Below are 18,379 nucleotides of genomic sequence, written 5' to 3' on the forward strand. Positions count from 1 at the left end.
GTAGAAAGCTGTACCGAGATGAAGGAACATGTTAGTGGGAACCATTTGGAAGGTCAGGGAAGTGCAATTTTGTCTGTGCCATTCCATCATTTTGCAAATTGGGTGAAGGACTGAGACTCCAGTAAGGAGAGGGAGTTCTCACTGTCCTGGTGAGCAGTGAAGAGTTCTCTGCTTCTGGCCTGCCACCCATTGGTGCAATGTGAGAGTAAGTCAGTAAAGACATCCAGGATTACTGAAAGTAAGGAGGGAATAGAAGGAACAGAGGAAGCAGAATATTAGGTATGACCTCAGGGTTGAGTTCCCTTGAACAACATCATATTGAAAGTCATACAAGATAGCATTAGGTCCAGTGTTAGGCTACTGGGAAAAATTCTTCTACCTTGGATTAAAATGGTCCATATTTAATTTCCTGAAGAGATTCAACTGCATTTCTGTGGTAAAATGAAAATACTGCTTTTCATTTGGTTCTGGTCTCTTAGTTCACACCAGAGTACTCAAGCACAGTGCTAGATTGAACAAAAGAGCTGGAGATGGAGCTGCAGCTCAAGTGGCAAACATGATCCTAGCATGAACACAGACATGGTTTAAGTTCCCAGCCTCGTAGAAAAGTTTGATTTCTGCAGTATGTCCCAAATGAGTTTTCTGTGTCTTATTTTATTTTATTTTTTAGAGATGAAACAACGTTAACTGCAATTGCAGTTTGTGACTCAAGAATCAACATTTGGTAAGTTGTGTTATCTGTCATCTGAGTGTAAATTCATTTGTAGTGTGAGTTTAGTGTACAATCTATGTGACAGCTTATCTGTATCCTCATGTAATAGTTATTTTTGTACTGAAACTAAGTAGAAATTGATAGAGTCAATTAGTACATACTTGGTCATGGTCTGCCATGAAGTGAAATTAGCAATCATATCCTTATTTACCTATTATCAGTGCCTACGTGCAACTTGCACTGAGCTAATAGAGATACGACTCCCAGTCAGGAACAATTAGGTTGTCTCAGTGGTTCTGAGGTGAAAAGAGTTGTTGGGCCTCTTTCCTTCTCCAGAAATCTGTTTCTTAGACAGGCCCACTGTCAGTTCTGATGAGAGTCCAATTTCTCGGCTGTTGTTCCTTCTATTTTGTTGATAAGCAGTTAAGAAAAGAGCCAAGTTAGTGAAAATAAGAAGGGAGTAGAGCAGACTTAGACAGCTGAAAATCAGATTGCATAAAGGATTGAGTTTCTCTGTAGTGAGTTGCATGTACAATTAAACTACATGATACCAATAAATATTTTGTTAATTTTAAGAAAGAAAATTTCTTTACTTGTGCATAGAAACTTTCTTTTGAAAAGATAACAGTGTAAATTCCCAAGAAATTAATTTCCTTTCTAGGGAAATGTGGAGACAGATTTCTAATGTTCAGGGAAAATTTTCCAACAAAGGAAAAGACATTAACTAAGTTTCTATATCATCTCGATATTGTGTGCCTGGGAATCTTTCTAAGTTTGTTTGGAAAAACAGAAACATATAAAAGATATGTTTCATGTCCCTGTTGTGATTGAGATACTGCAAAAACACTAGCACAATCTAAAGGGCATTTCACAATCCTTGGACACACACTACCAAATCCCCACTGTTGACTACACTTCTGTCTTACACATCTGGAATATCAACTTGAGCTACCACATGAAAATTAGTGTGTTTTGCAATAGAATCATTTATTTTTCTATTTGCTTGAAGTAATTTTTACTTTCTTTCTTGGTTTATCAGACCTCTGATTGATCAAGTACTTATCAATTTACTTTCATGTCTTATTATAATCCCTAAAGTCTTTGGGATAGTTGTAGCTCTGTCTTTATAAAAATAAAAGATACATAGAGCCTGTATCCTAGCTACTGAAGAGTCTGAGAACTGTGTATCTTGGATCAGACACAGCCCTGGCACTAAAGACCTAGAGAATCCTACCTCCCATTAACAACCAAAAAAACCCCGAAGCGGTGCTGGGACTCAAGAAGTAGAGTGGTAGCTCTGAGCTGAAGAGCTCAGGGACAATGCCCAGGCTCAGAGTTCAAGCCCCTTGAATATCAACCAAGTGATACAATCCTTTCTGGACGAAGCAGTGGAGATCTAATTAGTAATATCGGTGGGAAACTCTGGAATTCTTATCCAGTTAACTTCCAGAAAGCCAGAAGTATGGCTCAAGTGGTAGAGTACCTTCTTCACAGAGAAAGCTAAGGGAGAGCACCCAGGCCCTAAGAGGAAGCCCAATAGTACCTGCACATAAACACAGTAAGAAAGAGAAAGAAGGAAGTCCACCTCCCTATCAGAGACAGTCACAGGCCTGATGTGAATGGATGGAAAGAGATATTCCAATATGGCACCCAAAAGGAAGCAAATGTAAATGTACTCCTATCTGGCAAAGAAAACTTGAAAGTATTACAACATGAAAGTCATTTCATTTGGCTAAAGGCACTGCAATTATTAACAACAAAATCCTACTAAGACTCAATGCACCCAATTTGGCGCAACAGACAGTGCTAAACATAAATGAGTAGATGGATCCCAACCATGTTAGATCCTTTCCAAAGAATCCGCAAGAAACCAGATTCAACTGAAGGCCAAGAGCCAAAGACAGCACATATCTGCAGAATATTCCACACAACATTCTCAGAATAAATATCATCCCAGCAATCCTCAAGCTTTCTACAAAGGAAATTAATATTTAGGGCATAGAGGCAGCATTATTCTCTTTTTTCCTTTCCCTTCCTCTAATATTCCTCTACAGTAAATATTCAAAGAGGTTTCTTGGCAGAAACCTTGGCAGGAACTCTTAACAATCACATATAAGAAAAGACAATGTTACTGTTTGCTATCATACTATGATGGAATTCAATTGGAAATAGACAATAGATAAAAGACAGAAAATATTGAAATACATAGAAATGGAACAAAACGCTTTGAATGGTTAATTGATTATTGAAGAAAGAAAGGATGGATACGTATTCAAGTCTATTATAACCATTAGAGAGTCTGACTATGACATTTGGTTTCATCCTATAGGGACACCTCATCCTATACCACAACCAAACTTGACGAAACAAACAATAATGAAGGGTAAGGTCTAAATAAATATATATATATACTCTCATCTATGTGCTTCTATGCATAATAAAATGTATGTAAGTACAGTCATACATAAAAGGATAGTCACTGAAAAGAAAGTGATTAGGATTATTGAACTTTATTTTAGGTATTGATGACACTGCAGGGCCTTTGATATTTTTCTAAGATTTTTGGGCTGTAATATCAGTAGATAACTTTCTAAAATCTTAGGTGTTTCCAAGAAGAAATGTCAAGAGTTATTGTTCCTAATCTATTGTGGCGTTCAAAGGCAATTTAGTGTTTTGTTGTAAGGCTCAGCAATTTAAAAACTTCTCTCTGATAACTAGAGGATAAAACAAGTTACAGTTGCGAGCTCTCTCTCTCTCTCTCTCTCTCTCTCTCTCTCTCTCTCTCTCTCTCTCTCTCTCTCTCTCTCTCTCCCTCTCCCTCTCTGTATCTATCTCTCCTTGTCTCTTTGTCTCCATGAAAGAGAAAAGGCTGATTATTAGGGGATTTTTAATTTGATGTATATTTTCCTAAAATGCCTTACTGCTAAGGTGCGTTTTCTGCCCCAAACAAAAATTTGCCTAATTATGTGCTGGATGTCTATCTCAAGAGATGATGATGATGATGATAAAAAGACCAGCGAATCTGTTCATGCCCATGTTCATCCCTCATGTGTCTTATTTCATTGCTGTGGGAAGGAGACTGTCTAATATAGAATGACTTGCCTAGGATTTCAGTTGTTCATGGGAGAAGTGGCAGCTGAAGACACCTCCCTCATACCATTTGTGATTTATTTAGTGAATGAGAAGTTTTTTATCATCAAGTTAGGGTTGAAATATAATGTGAAAATCAAATATTCCTAAACAGCCAAAGCATGTCTGTGTTTTTGTTTCCACATATATTCTGTAGGTTAAGGTGAATAAGTCATGAACTAGAAATCCTTTTATGAATTAGAGAGGCTGGAGAGACAGAGGACAGTAGTGCCAGAAAGGAGGGGAGAGAGGAAGCAGAAATGTAGATGAATGATCAGCTCAATTTCCTTCATAGCAAGGGAAACGGAACATCAGGAAACCCACGAAAACAGTGTAAACAGTGCTTTACAGTCATAGGAAAAGAACTCCTTGTGAATCTTCCATAAGTTTTTATTTAGCACAGGTAATCATTTCATTGGAGAGAGAGGCCTCATTTCTAGGAAAGCACAGGAAATACCCCCTTCCATATGTAGTATATGTAGAGTTTGTTTTCCGGGTATTATTGCAATTTGGGAAGAAAAAGGTCTCTTTAGAAACCTCCATAGTATTTGACTGTGCATAATTTAATGGTTCATGTTGATAATGAGGAGCAGAACATACATAGATTGACAGAGGACAGCCATATGTTGTCAGATAGCCAAGTATAGACAGAGTAGTGTACAAAGCTGTACAGAGAACAAGCACCGTATTTGTGGGAACAATTTAGAAGGGAAGTGTAATTTTGTCTGTGCCATTCCGTCTTTTTTGCAAATTGAGTGAAGGATTGAGACTCCAGTATGGAGAGGGAGTTCTCCTTGTCCTGCTGAGCAGTGAAGAGTTCTCTGCTTCTGGCCTGCCACCAATTGGTCCAATCTGAGAGTAAGTCAGTAAAGACATCTAGGATTACTGAAAGTAAGGAGGGAATAGAAGGAACAGAGGAAGCAGAATATTAGCTATGACCTCAGGTTGAGTTCCCTTGAAGAGTATTTTATTGAAATTCATACAAGATGTCAAGAGGTACTGTGGTAGGGGTACTGGGAAAAATTCTTCTACTTTGCATGAAACTGGTCCATATTTAATTTCCTGAACAGATTTAACTGTATTTCTGGGTAAAATGAAAATACTGCTTTTCATTTGGTTCTGGTCTCTTAGTTCACACTGGAGTACCAGAGCAAAGAGCTAGAGGGAACAGAAGAGCTGGAGCTGGAGCTGGAGCTCAAATGGCAAACATGATCCTACATGAACAGAGTCATGGTTTTAGTATCCAGCCTTGTAGAAAAGTTTGATTTCCTCTCTATGTTCCAAATCAATTGTTTGTGTCTTACTTTATTTTTTAGAGATGAAACAACGTTAACTGCAATTGCAGTTTGTGACCCAACCATTAACATTTGGTAAGTTGTATTATCTCTCATCTGAGTATAAATTCATTTGTAGTGTGAATTTATTACACAATCTATATGACAGCTTCTTAGTGTCCTCCTGTAATCATTTTGTTTGTATTGAAACTAAAAGAAAATGATAGAGTCAGTTAGCACATACTTGGTCATGGTCTGCTATGAAGTGAAAAGTAGCAAGCATATCTTTATTTACCTATTATCAGGGCCTTCATGCCACTTGCACTAAGCCAATGGAGGTAAGAATCCCAATCAGGAGAAATGAGGTAGTCTCAGTGTTTCTGAGGTGAAAAGAGCCGGTGGGCCTCTTTCATACTTCACAAATGTGATATTTGGACTCTCAGTTCTGATGACAGTCCAGCTTTTGGACTCTCTTTTGGTGAGAAGCAGTTAAGAAAACAACAAGTTAATGTAAGTACGGAGGGGGTAGAGCAGACTTGGAAAGTTGAAAATCAGATTGCATAAAGGATTGAGTTCCTCTGTAGTGAGTTGTATGTACAATGAAAATACATGATACCAATAAACATTGTGTTAGGTTTACTAAGAAAGGAAATTTCTTTACTTGTGCACTAAAGCTTTCTTTTGAAGAGATAAAAATGTAAGTTTCCACAGAAATTAATTTCCTTTCTGGGTAATAGTAGAATTCCTCTGTTTATTTAGCTAAGTATGGAAAAATTTAAATTCTACAAATTCACTAGTGTTTGGGTAACTTGCTACCTTGAGTAAGACTAAGAATGTACATGGTATTTGACTGTATATAATTTAATTCTCTAGCTTGGATAAAAATGATTCAACAGAATTTGGGACAGAAGACTTCAAGCAAAGGTCAGATATCTATCAATAGAAAAACGTACATAAATATATATGTTATGAAACAGACTGATCATTTCTGGGTAGTTTCCAAATACTTTCAGTGTACCTTCTGTCTGTCATATTACTCCTTTTCATTTTGATGAGTAAATGAGAAAGGAGGTGCACAAAGTGTTTTGCTATTTTAGGGAGCAGTGCAGGAAAACCCCCCAAACCCTGCACATTGCCAGTGTATGAGAACCTACAATTGGTTATGTTCCTTTTTTCTGACAGCAATGACATACAATTCTATGTATTTATTTCCTGCCATAACAATTTCTTCACAGGTGAAGAAATACAAGTGTCAGTTCAAAGTGTCTATACAACTTTGTTTGATCTTTTCCGTAGTTTTTGGCTATGTCTGATTCTTTGATGGGTATTCCCTTTCCCTAGGTCTGGAACTTAATTTTTACATATACCTTTCATTGTGCACTTAATGCCAACTTTTAAAAACTGTGGTTCTAAGTTTTGTGTAACTATAAACATTGTCTGGGTACCATTTACATTGGATAATCAGATGACTCGGTGACATTATGACAAGGTCCTTACTACTCACATCTGTGAATACATGGTTCATGAATAAATGTACATTTTCAATGAAAGAGCTACGAGACAGAGAGTTAGAGAGAGAGAGTCCATACCTGTGTGGCTGAAGGATGGTACTCTGATATCCCTTCAAGTCAGGGCTCCAGGAATGTTTTCCTTTCTTACTTATCACTGAGGGTCTGCTTCTTGATACACATGTGCAGCACACCATTTTGCTGATTCATTGGAGATGGCCTACCACAGAAAGGAATTTCTACCCTGGATGGGTTCATCTTGCCATCCTCTGGTGGTCTTCCCCCCACATCCACCACACCCCTGGAAAACAGAATCACATCTGTGAACAAAAGGCTTGCACATCCATCTCGAGTTCTGGTGAAAGACTAAGTGAAAGTGTCATTAAACAGGCAAGCCTAGGCATGAAGGCTCACCAGGCCATGACTAGAGGTGTAGCAACGCCAGGGCTCTGAGTTGAGACTTCAGTACTGGATGAAGGTTTGGCAGAGACAGAAGAGCTAGAGACATAGTACATTTGACAGACGACCTGTGTAGCACACACAAGGCCATAGTTTTCTAACCAAGAAGTGTCAGAAAAATGCATCACTTCTTCCTACATTGCCCCACTTAATTTCTGTATGTTTCAATATATCCACAGTGAGGACAGCAGCTTAACCAAAGTTGTTGTTCATTCAGATGAAGACATCAAGAGGGGGTGAGTTGACTAATTTTAAATTTTATTTTATTTTTGATTGTTGGGGTAATGCATAGAGGGGTTACAGTTACATCTGCCAGATAGTAGATGCATTACTTCTCACACAACGATACCCCTTCTCCTGTTATTGCGCCCATGTGCCTTCCCCCTCCCAATCATCTTGTTTTTTTTCTACTCCTTTTTCTATTTCAAACAAGGAAATAAACGTATATGCTGTATGCCAGGTTACAAAGCCAGATACAGTAACAATATGAGATTAAGCATAAGGGGAAAAAAAGAGAAGAGAAATAACATAGTACATTAAGAACAGCAACCACACAAGATAAAGCTCTTGTTTCCATATCCTAGAGTTACTTTCATTTAGTGTGAGTTGAGTTTTTGATCATCTAAATGATAAACCATTTTGAACAATGATGAATTTTCACAGTACACAGGACTACCTATCCATATCGCATGGAATCATGATATGTTTTGAAACCAAGGAGAAATGATAGAGCAGATCATAAGACAGTGGCTCATGGAGTGCTGTGAAGTCAAGAAATAGCACCCAGAATCCTGAGATTATCACAGAGCCTATGAGCTACTCACCAGAAGCCCAGGGACCTGGCAATCCCTTTCTGAAACCTAAAGGTAGTCCCAGGTGTCTGAAGGGCACAAGAGGAAGAAGCACATTCACACTGAATGGGAGTCCTGCTTTTAGACTGCTCTTCCTTGTCCCTAACTGAGGGGCAGGAAATAGAGCTGGGAGTGGAAGGCAAGTGGCATGCGGAAATTAGATATAACTCTTGAGTCCCTTTGAATTGAGTTGGGTGCAAGAAGATGAGGCTGTTATCCACCAGGTTAGGTAGATTTATTTGTTTCTAGTGTTATTAAACCTTGGATAAAAATCATCTTTTGCAGATGTAAAAGTTTAATTTCTGCAAAAAGCCTCACTTCAGTTTCTTTGCATGTGAGGATACTGAACATTCCTAATAAGTAGAGAAATGTGGAGACAGATTTCTGATGTTCAGGGAGAATTTTCCAGCGCTAGAAAATGACATCAACTAAGTTTCTACCTCATCTCGATATTGTATGCTTGGGAATCTTTCTAATTTTATTCGAACAAAACAAAAATATATTAAGATATGTTTCATGTCCCCATTGTGATTGAGATCCTGCAAAAACACCAGCACAATCTAAAGGGCATTTCACAATCCTTGAACACACACTACCAAATCTCCACCACTACTCTTCTGTCTTACACATCTAGAACATCAACTTGAGCTACCACATGAAAATTAGTGTGTTTTGCAATAGAATCATTTATTTTTCTATTTGCTTGAAGTAATTTTTACTTTCTTTCTTGGTTTATCAGACCTCTGATTGATCAAGTACTTATCAATTTACTTTCATGTCTTATTATAATCCCTAAAGTCTTTGGGATATTTGTAGCTCTGTCTTTATAAAAATAAAAGATACATAGAGCCTATAATCCTAGCTACTGAGGAGGCTGAGAACTGTGGATCGTGCTTCAGCGTCAGCCCTGGCAGTAAAGACCTTGAGACTCCTACCTCCCATTAATTACCAGAAAAAAACAGAAGCAGTGCTGGGGCCCAAGAAGTAGAGTGGTAGCTCTGAGCTGAAGAGCTCAGGGACAATGCCCAAGCTCAGAGTTCAAGCCCCTTGAATGAAAAAATATCAGATATACTTTTGATTTCATTTTTTCAGCTTCTTGAGATCTGATTATTAGCATATGATCTTCTGATAGAATATATATTCTTCAGCTAGAGGAACAGGTCATGAAGAGAATTTTTTCTAGTCAGTATGTCAGCTGCACTTCACAAGATGTTACAAATGCAGTCAACCAAAGGATAGAATCCTTCCTGGAACAAAGAGGTGGAGGTCTAAATAGTAATATCGGTAGGAAACTCTATGAGATTCTTATCCAGTTAACTTCCTGAAAGCCAGAAGTATGGCTCAAGTGGTAGAGTACCCGTCTTAATAGAGAAAGCTAAGGGAGAGCACCCAGGCCCTAAGAGGAAGCCCAATAGTACCTGCACATAAACACAGTAAGAAAGAGAAAGAAGGAAGTCCACCTCCCTAGCAGAGAAAGTCACAGGCTTGTTGTGAATGGATGGAAAGAGATATTCCAAGAAGGGCACCCAAAAGGAAGCAAATATAAATGTATTCCTATCTGGCAAAGAAAACTTGAAAGTATTACAACATGAAAGTCATTTCATTTGGCTAAAGGCACTGCAATTATTAACAACAAAATCCTACTAAGACTCAATGCACCCAATTTGGCGCAACAGACAGTGCTAAACATAAATGAGTAGATGGATTCCAACCATGTTGGATCCTTTCCAAAGAATCCACAAGAAACCAGATTCAACTGGAGGCCAAGAACCAAAGGCAGCACATATCTGCAGAATATTCTACACAACAGTCCAAGAATATGTATCATCCCAGCAACCCCCAAGCTTTCTCCAAAGGAAATAATATTTAGAGCCTAGAGGTAGCATTATTCTTTTCCCCTTTCCCTTTCTCTAATACTCCTCTACAGTAATTATTCAAAGAGATTTCTTGGCAGAAATCTTAACAATTGCATATAAGAAAAGTCAATGTACTCTTTCCTATCATACTATGGTGGGATTCAACTGGAAATAGCAAGATAAACTGCAGAAAATATTGAAATAGAAATCGAACCAAACACTGTGAATGGTTAATGGGTTATTAAAGAAAGAAAGAAGGGATTTGTAATCAAGTCTACAAAAACCATTAGAGAGTCTGACTATGACATTTGGTTTCATTCTATAGGGACACCTCAACTTATACCACAACCAAACTTGACGAAACAAACAACAATGAAGAGTAAGGTCTAAATATACATATACTCTCATCTATGTGCATCTATGCATAATTAAATGTATATAAGTACAGTCACACATGAAAGGATAGTCATTGAAATGAAAGTGATTAGGATTACAGAACTTTATTTTAGGTATTGATGACACTGCAGGGCCTTTGTTATTTTTCTAAGATTCTTGGGCTGTAATATCTCTAGATCACTTTCTAAAATCTTAGGTGTTTTCAAGAAGAAATATCAAGAATTCTTCTTGTTCCTAATTTAGTGTGGTGGCCAAAAGAAATTTACTGTTTTGTTGTAAGATTCAGCAGGTTAAACGTTCTGGTGACTCCGTTGTTTCTAGTTAGAGGATAAGACAAGTTAAAGGTGGTGGTCTGTGTGTCTGTCTGTGTGTCTGTCTGTGTGTCTGTCTGTGTGTCTGTCTGTGTGTGTGTCTGTTTGTCTGTCTGTCTGTCTGTCTCTCTCTCTCTCTCTCTCTTTCTCACACACTGTCTCTCTCTGTCTCTCTGTCTCTGTCTGTCTGTCTGTCTCTCTCTTTCTCTCTCTCTCTCTCTCTCTCTCTCTCTCTCTCTCTCTCTCTCTCTCTGTCTCTGTCTCTCTCAATGAATGAGTAAAGGCTGATCATTAGGGGCTTTTTAATTTGTTATGTATTTTCCTAAAATGCTTTACTGATAAGGTGCGTTTTTGGCCCCAATCAAAAATTTGCCTAATTATGTGCTGGATGTCTATCTCAAGAGATGATGATGATGATGAAAAGACCAGCGAATCTGTTCATGCCCATGTTCATCCTTGATGTGTCTCATTTCATTGCTGTGAGAAGGAGGCTGTCTAAAATAGAATGACTTACCTAGGTTTTCAGATGTTCATGGGAGACGTGACAGCTGAAGACAGCTCCCTCATAGCATTTGTGATTTATTTAGTGAATGAGAAGTCTTTTACCATCAAGTAAGGGTTGGAATTTTATGTGAAAGGCAAATATTACTAAATAGCCAAAGCATGTCTGTGTGTTAGTTTCCACATATATTTTGTAGTTTAAGGTGAATAACTCATGAAGTACCAATCCTATTATGAATCAGAGAGGCTGGAGAGACAGAGGAAGCAAGGAGGGGAGAGAGGAAGCAGAAATGTAGATGAATGATCAGCTCAATTTCCTTCATAGCAAGGGAAACGGAACATCAGGAAACTCACGAAAATACTGTAAACAGTGCTTTAGGGTCATAGGAAAAGAACTCCTTGTGAATCTTGCATAAGTTTTTATTTAGCACAGGTAGTCATTTCATTGGAGAGAGAGGCCTCATTTCTAGGAAATACCCCTTTACATATATAGTATATGTAGAGTTCGTTTTCTGGGTATTATAGCAATTTGAGAAGAAAAGTCTCTTTAGGAACTTCCATAGTATTTGACTGTGCATAAATTAATGGTTCATGTTGATAATGAGGAGCAGAATACACATAGATTGACAGATGAGAGCCATTTGTTGTCAGATACTCAAATGTAGACAGACTTGTGTAGAAAGTTGTACAGAGACTAAGTACCATGTTTGTGGGAACCCCTTGGAAGGTCAAGGAAGTGATATTTTTCTGTGCCATTCCGTGTTTTCACAAATTGGGTAAAGAATTGAGGCTCCTGTAAGGAGAGGGAATTCTTAATGTCCTGGTGAACAATGAAGTGTTCTCTGTTTCTGGCCTGCCTCCCCTTGGTCCAATCTGAGAGTAAGTCAGTAAAGACATCTAGGATTACTAAAGGTAATGAGGGAATAGAAGGAACAGAAGAAGCAGAATATTAGCTATGATCTCAGGTTGAGTTCCCTTGAAGTGTATTGTATTGAAATTCATACAAGATGTCAAGAGGTACTGTGGTAGGGGTACTGGGAAAAATTCTCTACCTTGCATGAAACCGGTCCATATTTAATTTCCTGAACAGATTCAACTGTATTTCTGTGGTAAAAGGAAAATACTGCTTTTCATTTGGTTCTGGTCTGTTAGTTCACACCGGAGTACCAGAGCAAAGAGCTAGAGGGAACAGAGGAGCTGGAGATGGAGCTGTAGCTCAAGTGGCAAAACCTGTTCCTAGGATGAACGCAGTTATGGTTTTAGTACCCAGCCTTGCAGAAAAGGTTTGATTTCCTCTACAGTTTCCAACTCAATTTTCTGTGTCTTTTTTTTTTACTTCACTTTTTAGGGATGACACAACGTTAACTGCCATTGCGGTTTGTGAATCGAGCATTAACATTTGGTGAGTTATCTGTCATCTGAATGTAAATTCATTTTTAGTGTGAGTTTAGTACACAGTCTATATGACAGCTGATCGTTGTTTTCATTATTCCTCCTCCTGTACTGAAACTAAATAGAAAATGATAGCATCTGACAGCAGATACTTGGTCATGGTCTACTGTGAATTCAAACATAGCAACCGTATCTTTATTTACCTATTCTCTACCTTATTTACTTATTGCCTACATGCAACTTTTACTGAGCCAATGGAGGTAAGAATCACAGTCAGGCACATTGAGGTGGTCTCCGTGTTTCTGAGGTGAAAGAGCTGGTGGGCCTCTTTCATTCTCCAGAAATCTGATACTTGGACAGGCCCACTGACAGTTATGATGAGAGTCCAGCTTCTAGGCTGTTGTTCCTTGTCCTTTGGTGAGAAGCAGTTAAGAATACAGCCAAGTATGTGTTGGGGTCTCTTAAGGGGCTGAGTTCTGAGGATCACAATTCAAAGCTACCTCTGGGCAGGAAATTGTTATCTACAAATAACTACCAAACAAAACAAAACAAAGAAAAACTGGGACTGGAGCTGTGGCTCAAGTGGAAGAGCACTATCATAAAAAAGTTCATAGCATCTAGGCCTCAGGACTGGTGGATGCACACGTTTCTTTTTTTGACAAATTAAAGACGTCATAATTACATAAAAATATTAGTGATACAAAGGCTCGCATTTTTGTTTGTATTTTACTCATTTGGATTTTTACAGAATTACATAGTTAGTGGAAGCAGTGACTGTATTATGTTTTTCTAAAAATTTAGACACATTTTTAAATATTTCTTTATAATTTTGAAATAATTTTATCATAGGATGTTATTTATTGAGTGGTTACTTGAAGAGGAGAAGCTAGTTTCCAGTTCTATGTTCGTATGTGAATATGTGTATGGGTAGTTTTATGTTATGTTTAAAATTGATTTGAGGTATTGAGGTTAATGATTCATGGGCCAATCAATTTTATTAACTTTTTTGTTTCATTTTGACACTAAGTTTAGTGTTTGCTTGTATTACTGGATGGAAGTTCTTTTGAGGTACCTGCTTAACACTTTTTGATTCTGATACCCTGTGTGTTGTATATATGTTTATCTGATTTGGGAAAGAAAGGAGAATGACAACGTGGTGAATCAAGGACATAGGGTGAACCAGTGTAACAGTGATACTCACAAGACACTAGGTTAGAAATGAACTTTACAACTTGGGGTGAGGGGGAATTAAAGGAGTAGGAGAGTGAGAGAAAAAGGATAGAGTTGTAACTGTGTTCAACAAGAAATGTACTCAAGGGCCTGGAGTAAGGCCTAGTGGTAGAGTGCTTGCCTAGCATGTAGGAAGTCCTGGGTTTGATTGTTTGATATCATGAATATGGGCAAAGCTAGAAGTGGTGCTGCGGCTCAAGTGGTAGAGTGCTAGCCTTGAGAAAGCCCAAGGACAGTGTCCAGGTCCTGAGTTCAAGCCCCAGGACTGGAAAAAACAAAAGAAACGTACTCATTACCTTACTTATTAACTGTGACCCCTCTGTACATTACCTTTACAACAAAATAAAATAAAGATAGCTAAAATGTCAACTCTTAGTGCCAGAATAGTTTTCCTTTTTTGGTGCTATTTCATTTTTCTCATCCTTATTATAATTTTAGTAATTATTTAAAAATATGTTCCAATTTTTGTAAGACCTTGTGTATTTTTTGCAATCAAAATCACATGTTCTGATTTTTTTATTTTCTTTTTTTTTTGATGGGGAAAGAGATCATTCTTGAATTTTGATAATCTACCCGATTAAACTGACCTGATAAAACAGACATTTTAAAGTAGAAAACACAAAAAAAAGAGAACTGTCGTTGGAAATACTGCACAACTTCTTGTTTCCTCCAAATTAGCTTTATATAATTGGATGAATGTAAATTAATGAACAGAAACTTAAGCAAGATACATGTAACAGAAACTAATAAGTGAAATTCTTTCAATTTTTTTTCAAACTCATCTTTAAATTTTTCCATCATGGGAAATTAACATTATATTTGAATGCCCAATTAACTAATTATGAAATATTAAATTCTTCTATAATGCAATCATGAAGACCCTTCATGACACTTGTGTTTTGTATGTGGAAAAGTGTTAGAATTACAATTTCAACTCAATAAAAAATAATAAGTAATACTTGGCTTGTTATCTGGAGACTGCTTCTTTTGATGATTTTTAGTTATAACACCACTGAGCTGAGCAAATAAATCATCTTCTGAGAACATAAGGAAAAATAAACCCATGCAAAATGAATAAAACAAACTACTACATCTTTACTAGGTCATCTGTACTTCTAATAGTTCAGAAACTTAGAGATTTAGTGTACTCTTACATTAACTGCAAGAAAAAATAAAGGAGAAATTCCTTTTTTGAGATCACACTATGAAGTCAAATGGTTATTCAAATTCTGAATTTGTGTGCAAAACATGAAACACATTTACCTTTGTTCTAGGACTTAACAGATAACTTTCCAAGAATCAAACACACAGATATATTTGTGTGACTTCAATAACCTCAGCACTACAGTAATGAGAGATGTAGTAACCTTTTGCTATTTCAAGACTATAGGGAAAGAAGTCACAAAAAAGGAGAATTAAAATTGTTACAACTAAGAAACTGCTTCTTGTTAAGTTTCACCATAGTGCCACTTACATAAGCATGGTGGCATAATTCAAACTCAATAAATCAGAAATCTTAATATTTAAAATTTACCTTGGCTTTCAGTTATCACCATATTAACAACCAAAGGAATTAGATAGAACACAGAAGTGGTAATGGTTAAACCCACTTTGCTAGTTGGTTTCTTGACACATTAACTCATTTTTAATAAAAAGGGATAGTACATCTCAGTTTGCTTACAAGCTAGGAGATCACTTTGAATTCTGCATTTCCTAACTGCAAACAGAATAAAACATTTACAACAGATTATAAATAAATTGGTTTTCAAGCATAGAGCCAGCCCCAATGATAATAATACACTATTTTTAAAGACCTAAGGCAATGAATTCCATTATGTTCTGATTTTTCAAAAGAAGAGTTTATAATCAAAAGTGAAACTTTTTTCATATATTTTTATTGTAATAAATGAAACTGTTTTAATAGGAAATTGGATGATATACTGTAGAAACTTCTTGAAATCTAGTCACATTTGATTGTCCACTTTTATTACCTGTGGGCATTTCTGTTATATATGGCCCAAATTTTTAATAAGGTATTGAGAAAAATGTCATGAAGTTGTTGCTTTAATTAGTATATTTGGTCTTTTTTAAGATGACTACAAGAACCATTAATAATTTTGAATTTTTCTTTGTGTTATTACATATGTACATTTATATAGGCATGCATTATTAATCTTTGGATATCTTACTTTCTTTTTTTCTTCTCTTCAGATTCTGTCACAATTTGAGAACAAATGTACCTTATAGCTCATGGAAGAGAAGACACAAATCAAGACATTTTTGGGTTCCAAGTTGCCGAAATATGGTGCAAAATCTGTAAGAAGTACACTGAAGCCGATGTCCAGTGGGACAGCTGTTACTCTATTAGGAACGTCGAAGGGTAGTAACATCAAAAGTTATATAAAAAATAATGGCTCTGATTGTTCATTATCTCATTCCTTTAATTGGAGGAAAGCAAATAAATACCAACAGTACACAAAATACTGAAGAACCTAACAGTACTCAAAATTCACATGATAAACTCACTGATACTGAAAAACATGCACCTGCTCAAGGAATGTTGGATAAAATTGAGGTAAAGGGAGGTTTAAAAAGTCTTCCTTTATTCACATCAAAGTTAACAAAGCCATCCACTATGTTTGTATCATCTACAGAGGAGGTAAACTGAAAGTCTTTTTCTGGACCATCTAACTTGAGTAAATTCACCAAAGGCACGTTACTAGGAAGGACTTCATATTCTTCAGTCATTGCTCCGAAATCTTAGTTGAATGGATTTTATGGAAATCAATCAGCTGGTAGCATGCAGAGGCCCTGAGCAAACTCCTGTGCCACTCGAAGCAGTTCTGGAGAAAGCTTAGCACAGTCCCCAGACAATATTAAGTCTATGGCTTGTGAAAGAATAGTAAGGTCACAGAGTTTTTCACATTCCATTCAGAATTCATTCCTTCCCCCTTCATCTATAACCAGATCACATTCCTTCAATAGAGCTGTTGATCTTACAAAGCCTTATCAGAACCAGCAGCTTCCCATTAGAGTGCCTCTACGGTCAAGTATGCTAACAAGAAGTTCTCGGCATTTGGAAGTACTTAATGGAAATGAACATTTGGGGTATGGATTTAATAGGCCTTATGCTCCTGGTGGAAAGAGACTGGCTTTAGCAAATGGGCCAGGTGTAACTTCTACTTTGGGTTATAGGATGGTTCACCCCTCTCTACTGAAATCCAGCCGACCTCCATTTTCTGGAACTATCACCATCGATGGTAATAAAAATACATCTGCTGACACCTGTGTAGAGGAAGAGGCTACAGTTTTGGTTAAGGACAACACTACCAATAAGGACCAAGAAGTAATTGAAAATGAAAGTTACAGAACAGAAAATGACCAGACCATGAAAAATGATACTAAAATTAGTATGTTTCTGTTTACTTGAGATGGGAAGGAAAAAATAGGCTTTCTGTACTTTGGTGTCTCTAGTATTTTTCTTCTAATCAAAAGAAGACAGGCTAAAAAAGGATGAAGAACTGATGGAAAAGTTGAGATACGTGTTGAGATTCTGTTTTGCAATAGTTGGACTTAGCATTTTTGCTTGGAAGTTCAGCTGAATTTTTGCTTTGAGTATTTTAAACTTACTTATACAAGCATGTACTTGTATAGAATTGCTTTTATGATGAATTATTGTTACAGCCTTTATTCACTCTCTATATTCTATTCTTTTTTGTGCATTTTGTCTTATCTCTTTTTCTCCAGATACTCATGTGAGTATTCTTTTTTATAAAAAATAAACTCTAGGATAGGGAAACAAGAGGTTTATCTTGTGTGATTGTTGTTCTTAATGTACTATGTTATTTCTCTTCTCTTTTTTTACCCTTATGGTTAATCTCATGTTGTTACTGTATCTGACTTTCTTATCTGGTATATTGTGTATACGTTTATTTAAAATAGGGAAGGGGGAGGAACAAGATGATTGGGAGGGGTTCGGGGAGGGAAATGGGGACAAAAACATGAGAAAGGGGTATCAATGTGTGAGAAGTGATGCACCTACTACCTGACAAATGTAACTATAACCCCTCTATGCATTATCCTGACAATTAAAAAATAAAAAGAGTCTTACAGACTTTAGTGCAGGGGCTGGCTTTGAACTTTGACCCTCAGATCTCAGCCTCCTGAGTAGCTAGGATTACATGCATGAGCCACCTCACCTGACTAGAATAAATGTTTTGATACTTTGTAAGTAATTAAAAATTAGTCTTTTCATCCTTTTTGTACTCATTAAACCATTAGTTGAAACACAACTATTTTGGAGATGAAATTCAGTACTTTTTTCTGCTAAGTGTTATCATAGTCATATTTATTTATATAGCATTAGGCAAAGGCATTTTTTTCTTTTTTAAGCACAATTAACTGTACTCAGAATCCTCTGCTGTCATGCTGTGACCAGTATGAAAGCTCTAATTGAGGGGAATTGAACTATAGTGTCACAATGACTGATTTCATAACTCCAAAATATTTAGGAAGTGGTAATTTTAAAGTATAAGATGCTGTTATTTTGGGAATTACTTTTTCTTTCTTGTTTTTCTTCTATTATCTTAAAAAGGCTTTTTGCCATGCAGCTTAGGGTGGCCTGGGACTTGGTAGATTGCTCTGGGTAGCCTCAAACTCATAATCCTCCTGCCTCAAGATTAAAGTTATGAATATGCACAGTCATCTGGAATGATTTTTATATTTGAATCTCATGTCCTTATAAAAGTGTCTAGCTTTGC

The 18,379-nt window shown here is 36.9% G+C and overlaps 1 protein-coding gene across 1 annotated transcript in view; it reads left to right on the forward strand.

Annotated features, from left to right (window-relative positions):
* LOC150039708 (uncharacterized) overlaps window positions 1–15,988 on the forward strand; it is a 28,979-nt gene extending 12,991 nt beyond the window's left edge. Inside the window, exons 6-11 of the mRNA XM_090327642.1 lie at window positions 3,042–3,095; window positions 5,158–5,211; window positions 5,989–6,039; window positions 7,262–7,318; window positions 10,115–10,168; window positions 15,831–15,988. Coding sequence (XP_090183768.1) covers window positions 3,042–3,095; window positions 5,158–5,211; window positions 5,989–6,039; window positions 7,262–7,318; window positions 10,115–10,168; window positions 15,831–15,939 — 379 coding nt within the window. The 3' untranslated portion in view covers window positions 15,940–15,988. The remainder of the gene's footprint in view (window positions 1–3,041; window positions 3,096–5,157; window positions 5,212–5,988; window positions 6,040–7,261; window positions 7,319–10,114; window positions 10,169–15,830) is intronic.
* Window positions 15,989–18,379: the final 2,391 nt, after the last annotated feature.

Source organism: Megascapheus bottae, unplaced genomic scaffold, assembly GCF_031878675.1.
Source record: "Megascapheus bottae isolate mThoBot1 unplaced genomic scaffold, mThoBot2.hap1 HAP1_SCAFFOLD_204, whole genome shotgun sequence".
Taxonomy (NCBI): Eukaryota; Metazoa; Chordata; class Mammalia; order Rodentia; family Geomyidae; genus Megascapheus; species Megascapheus bottae.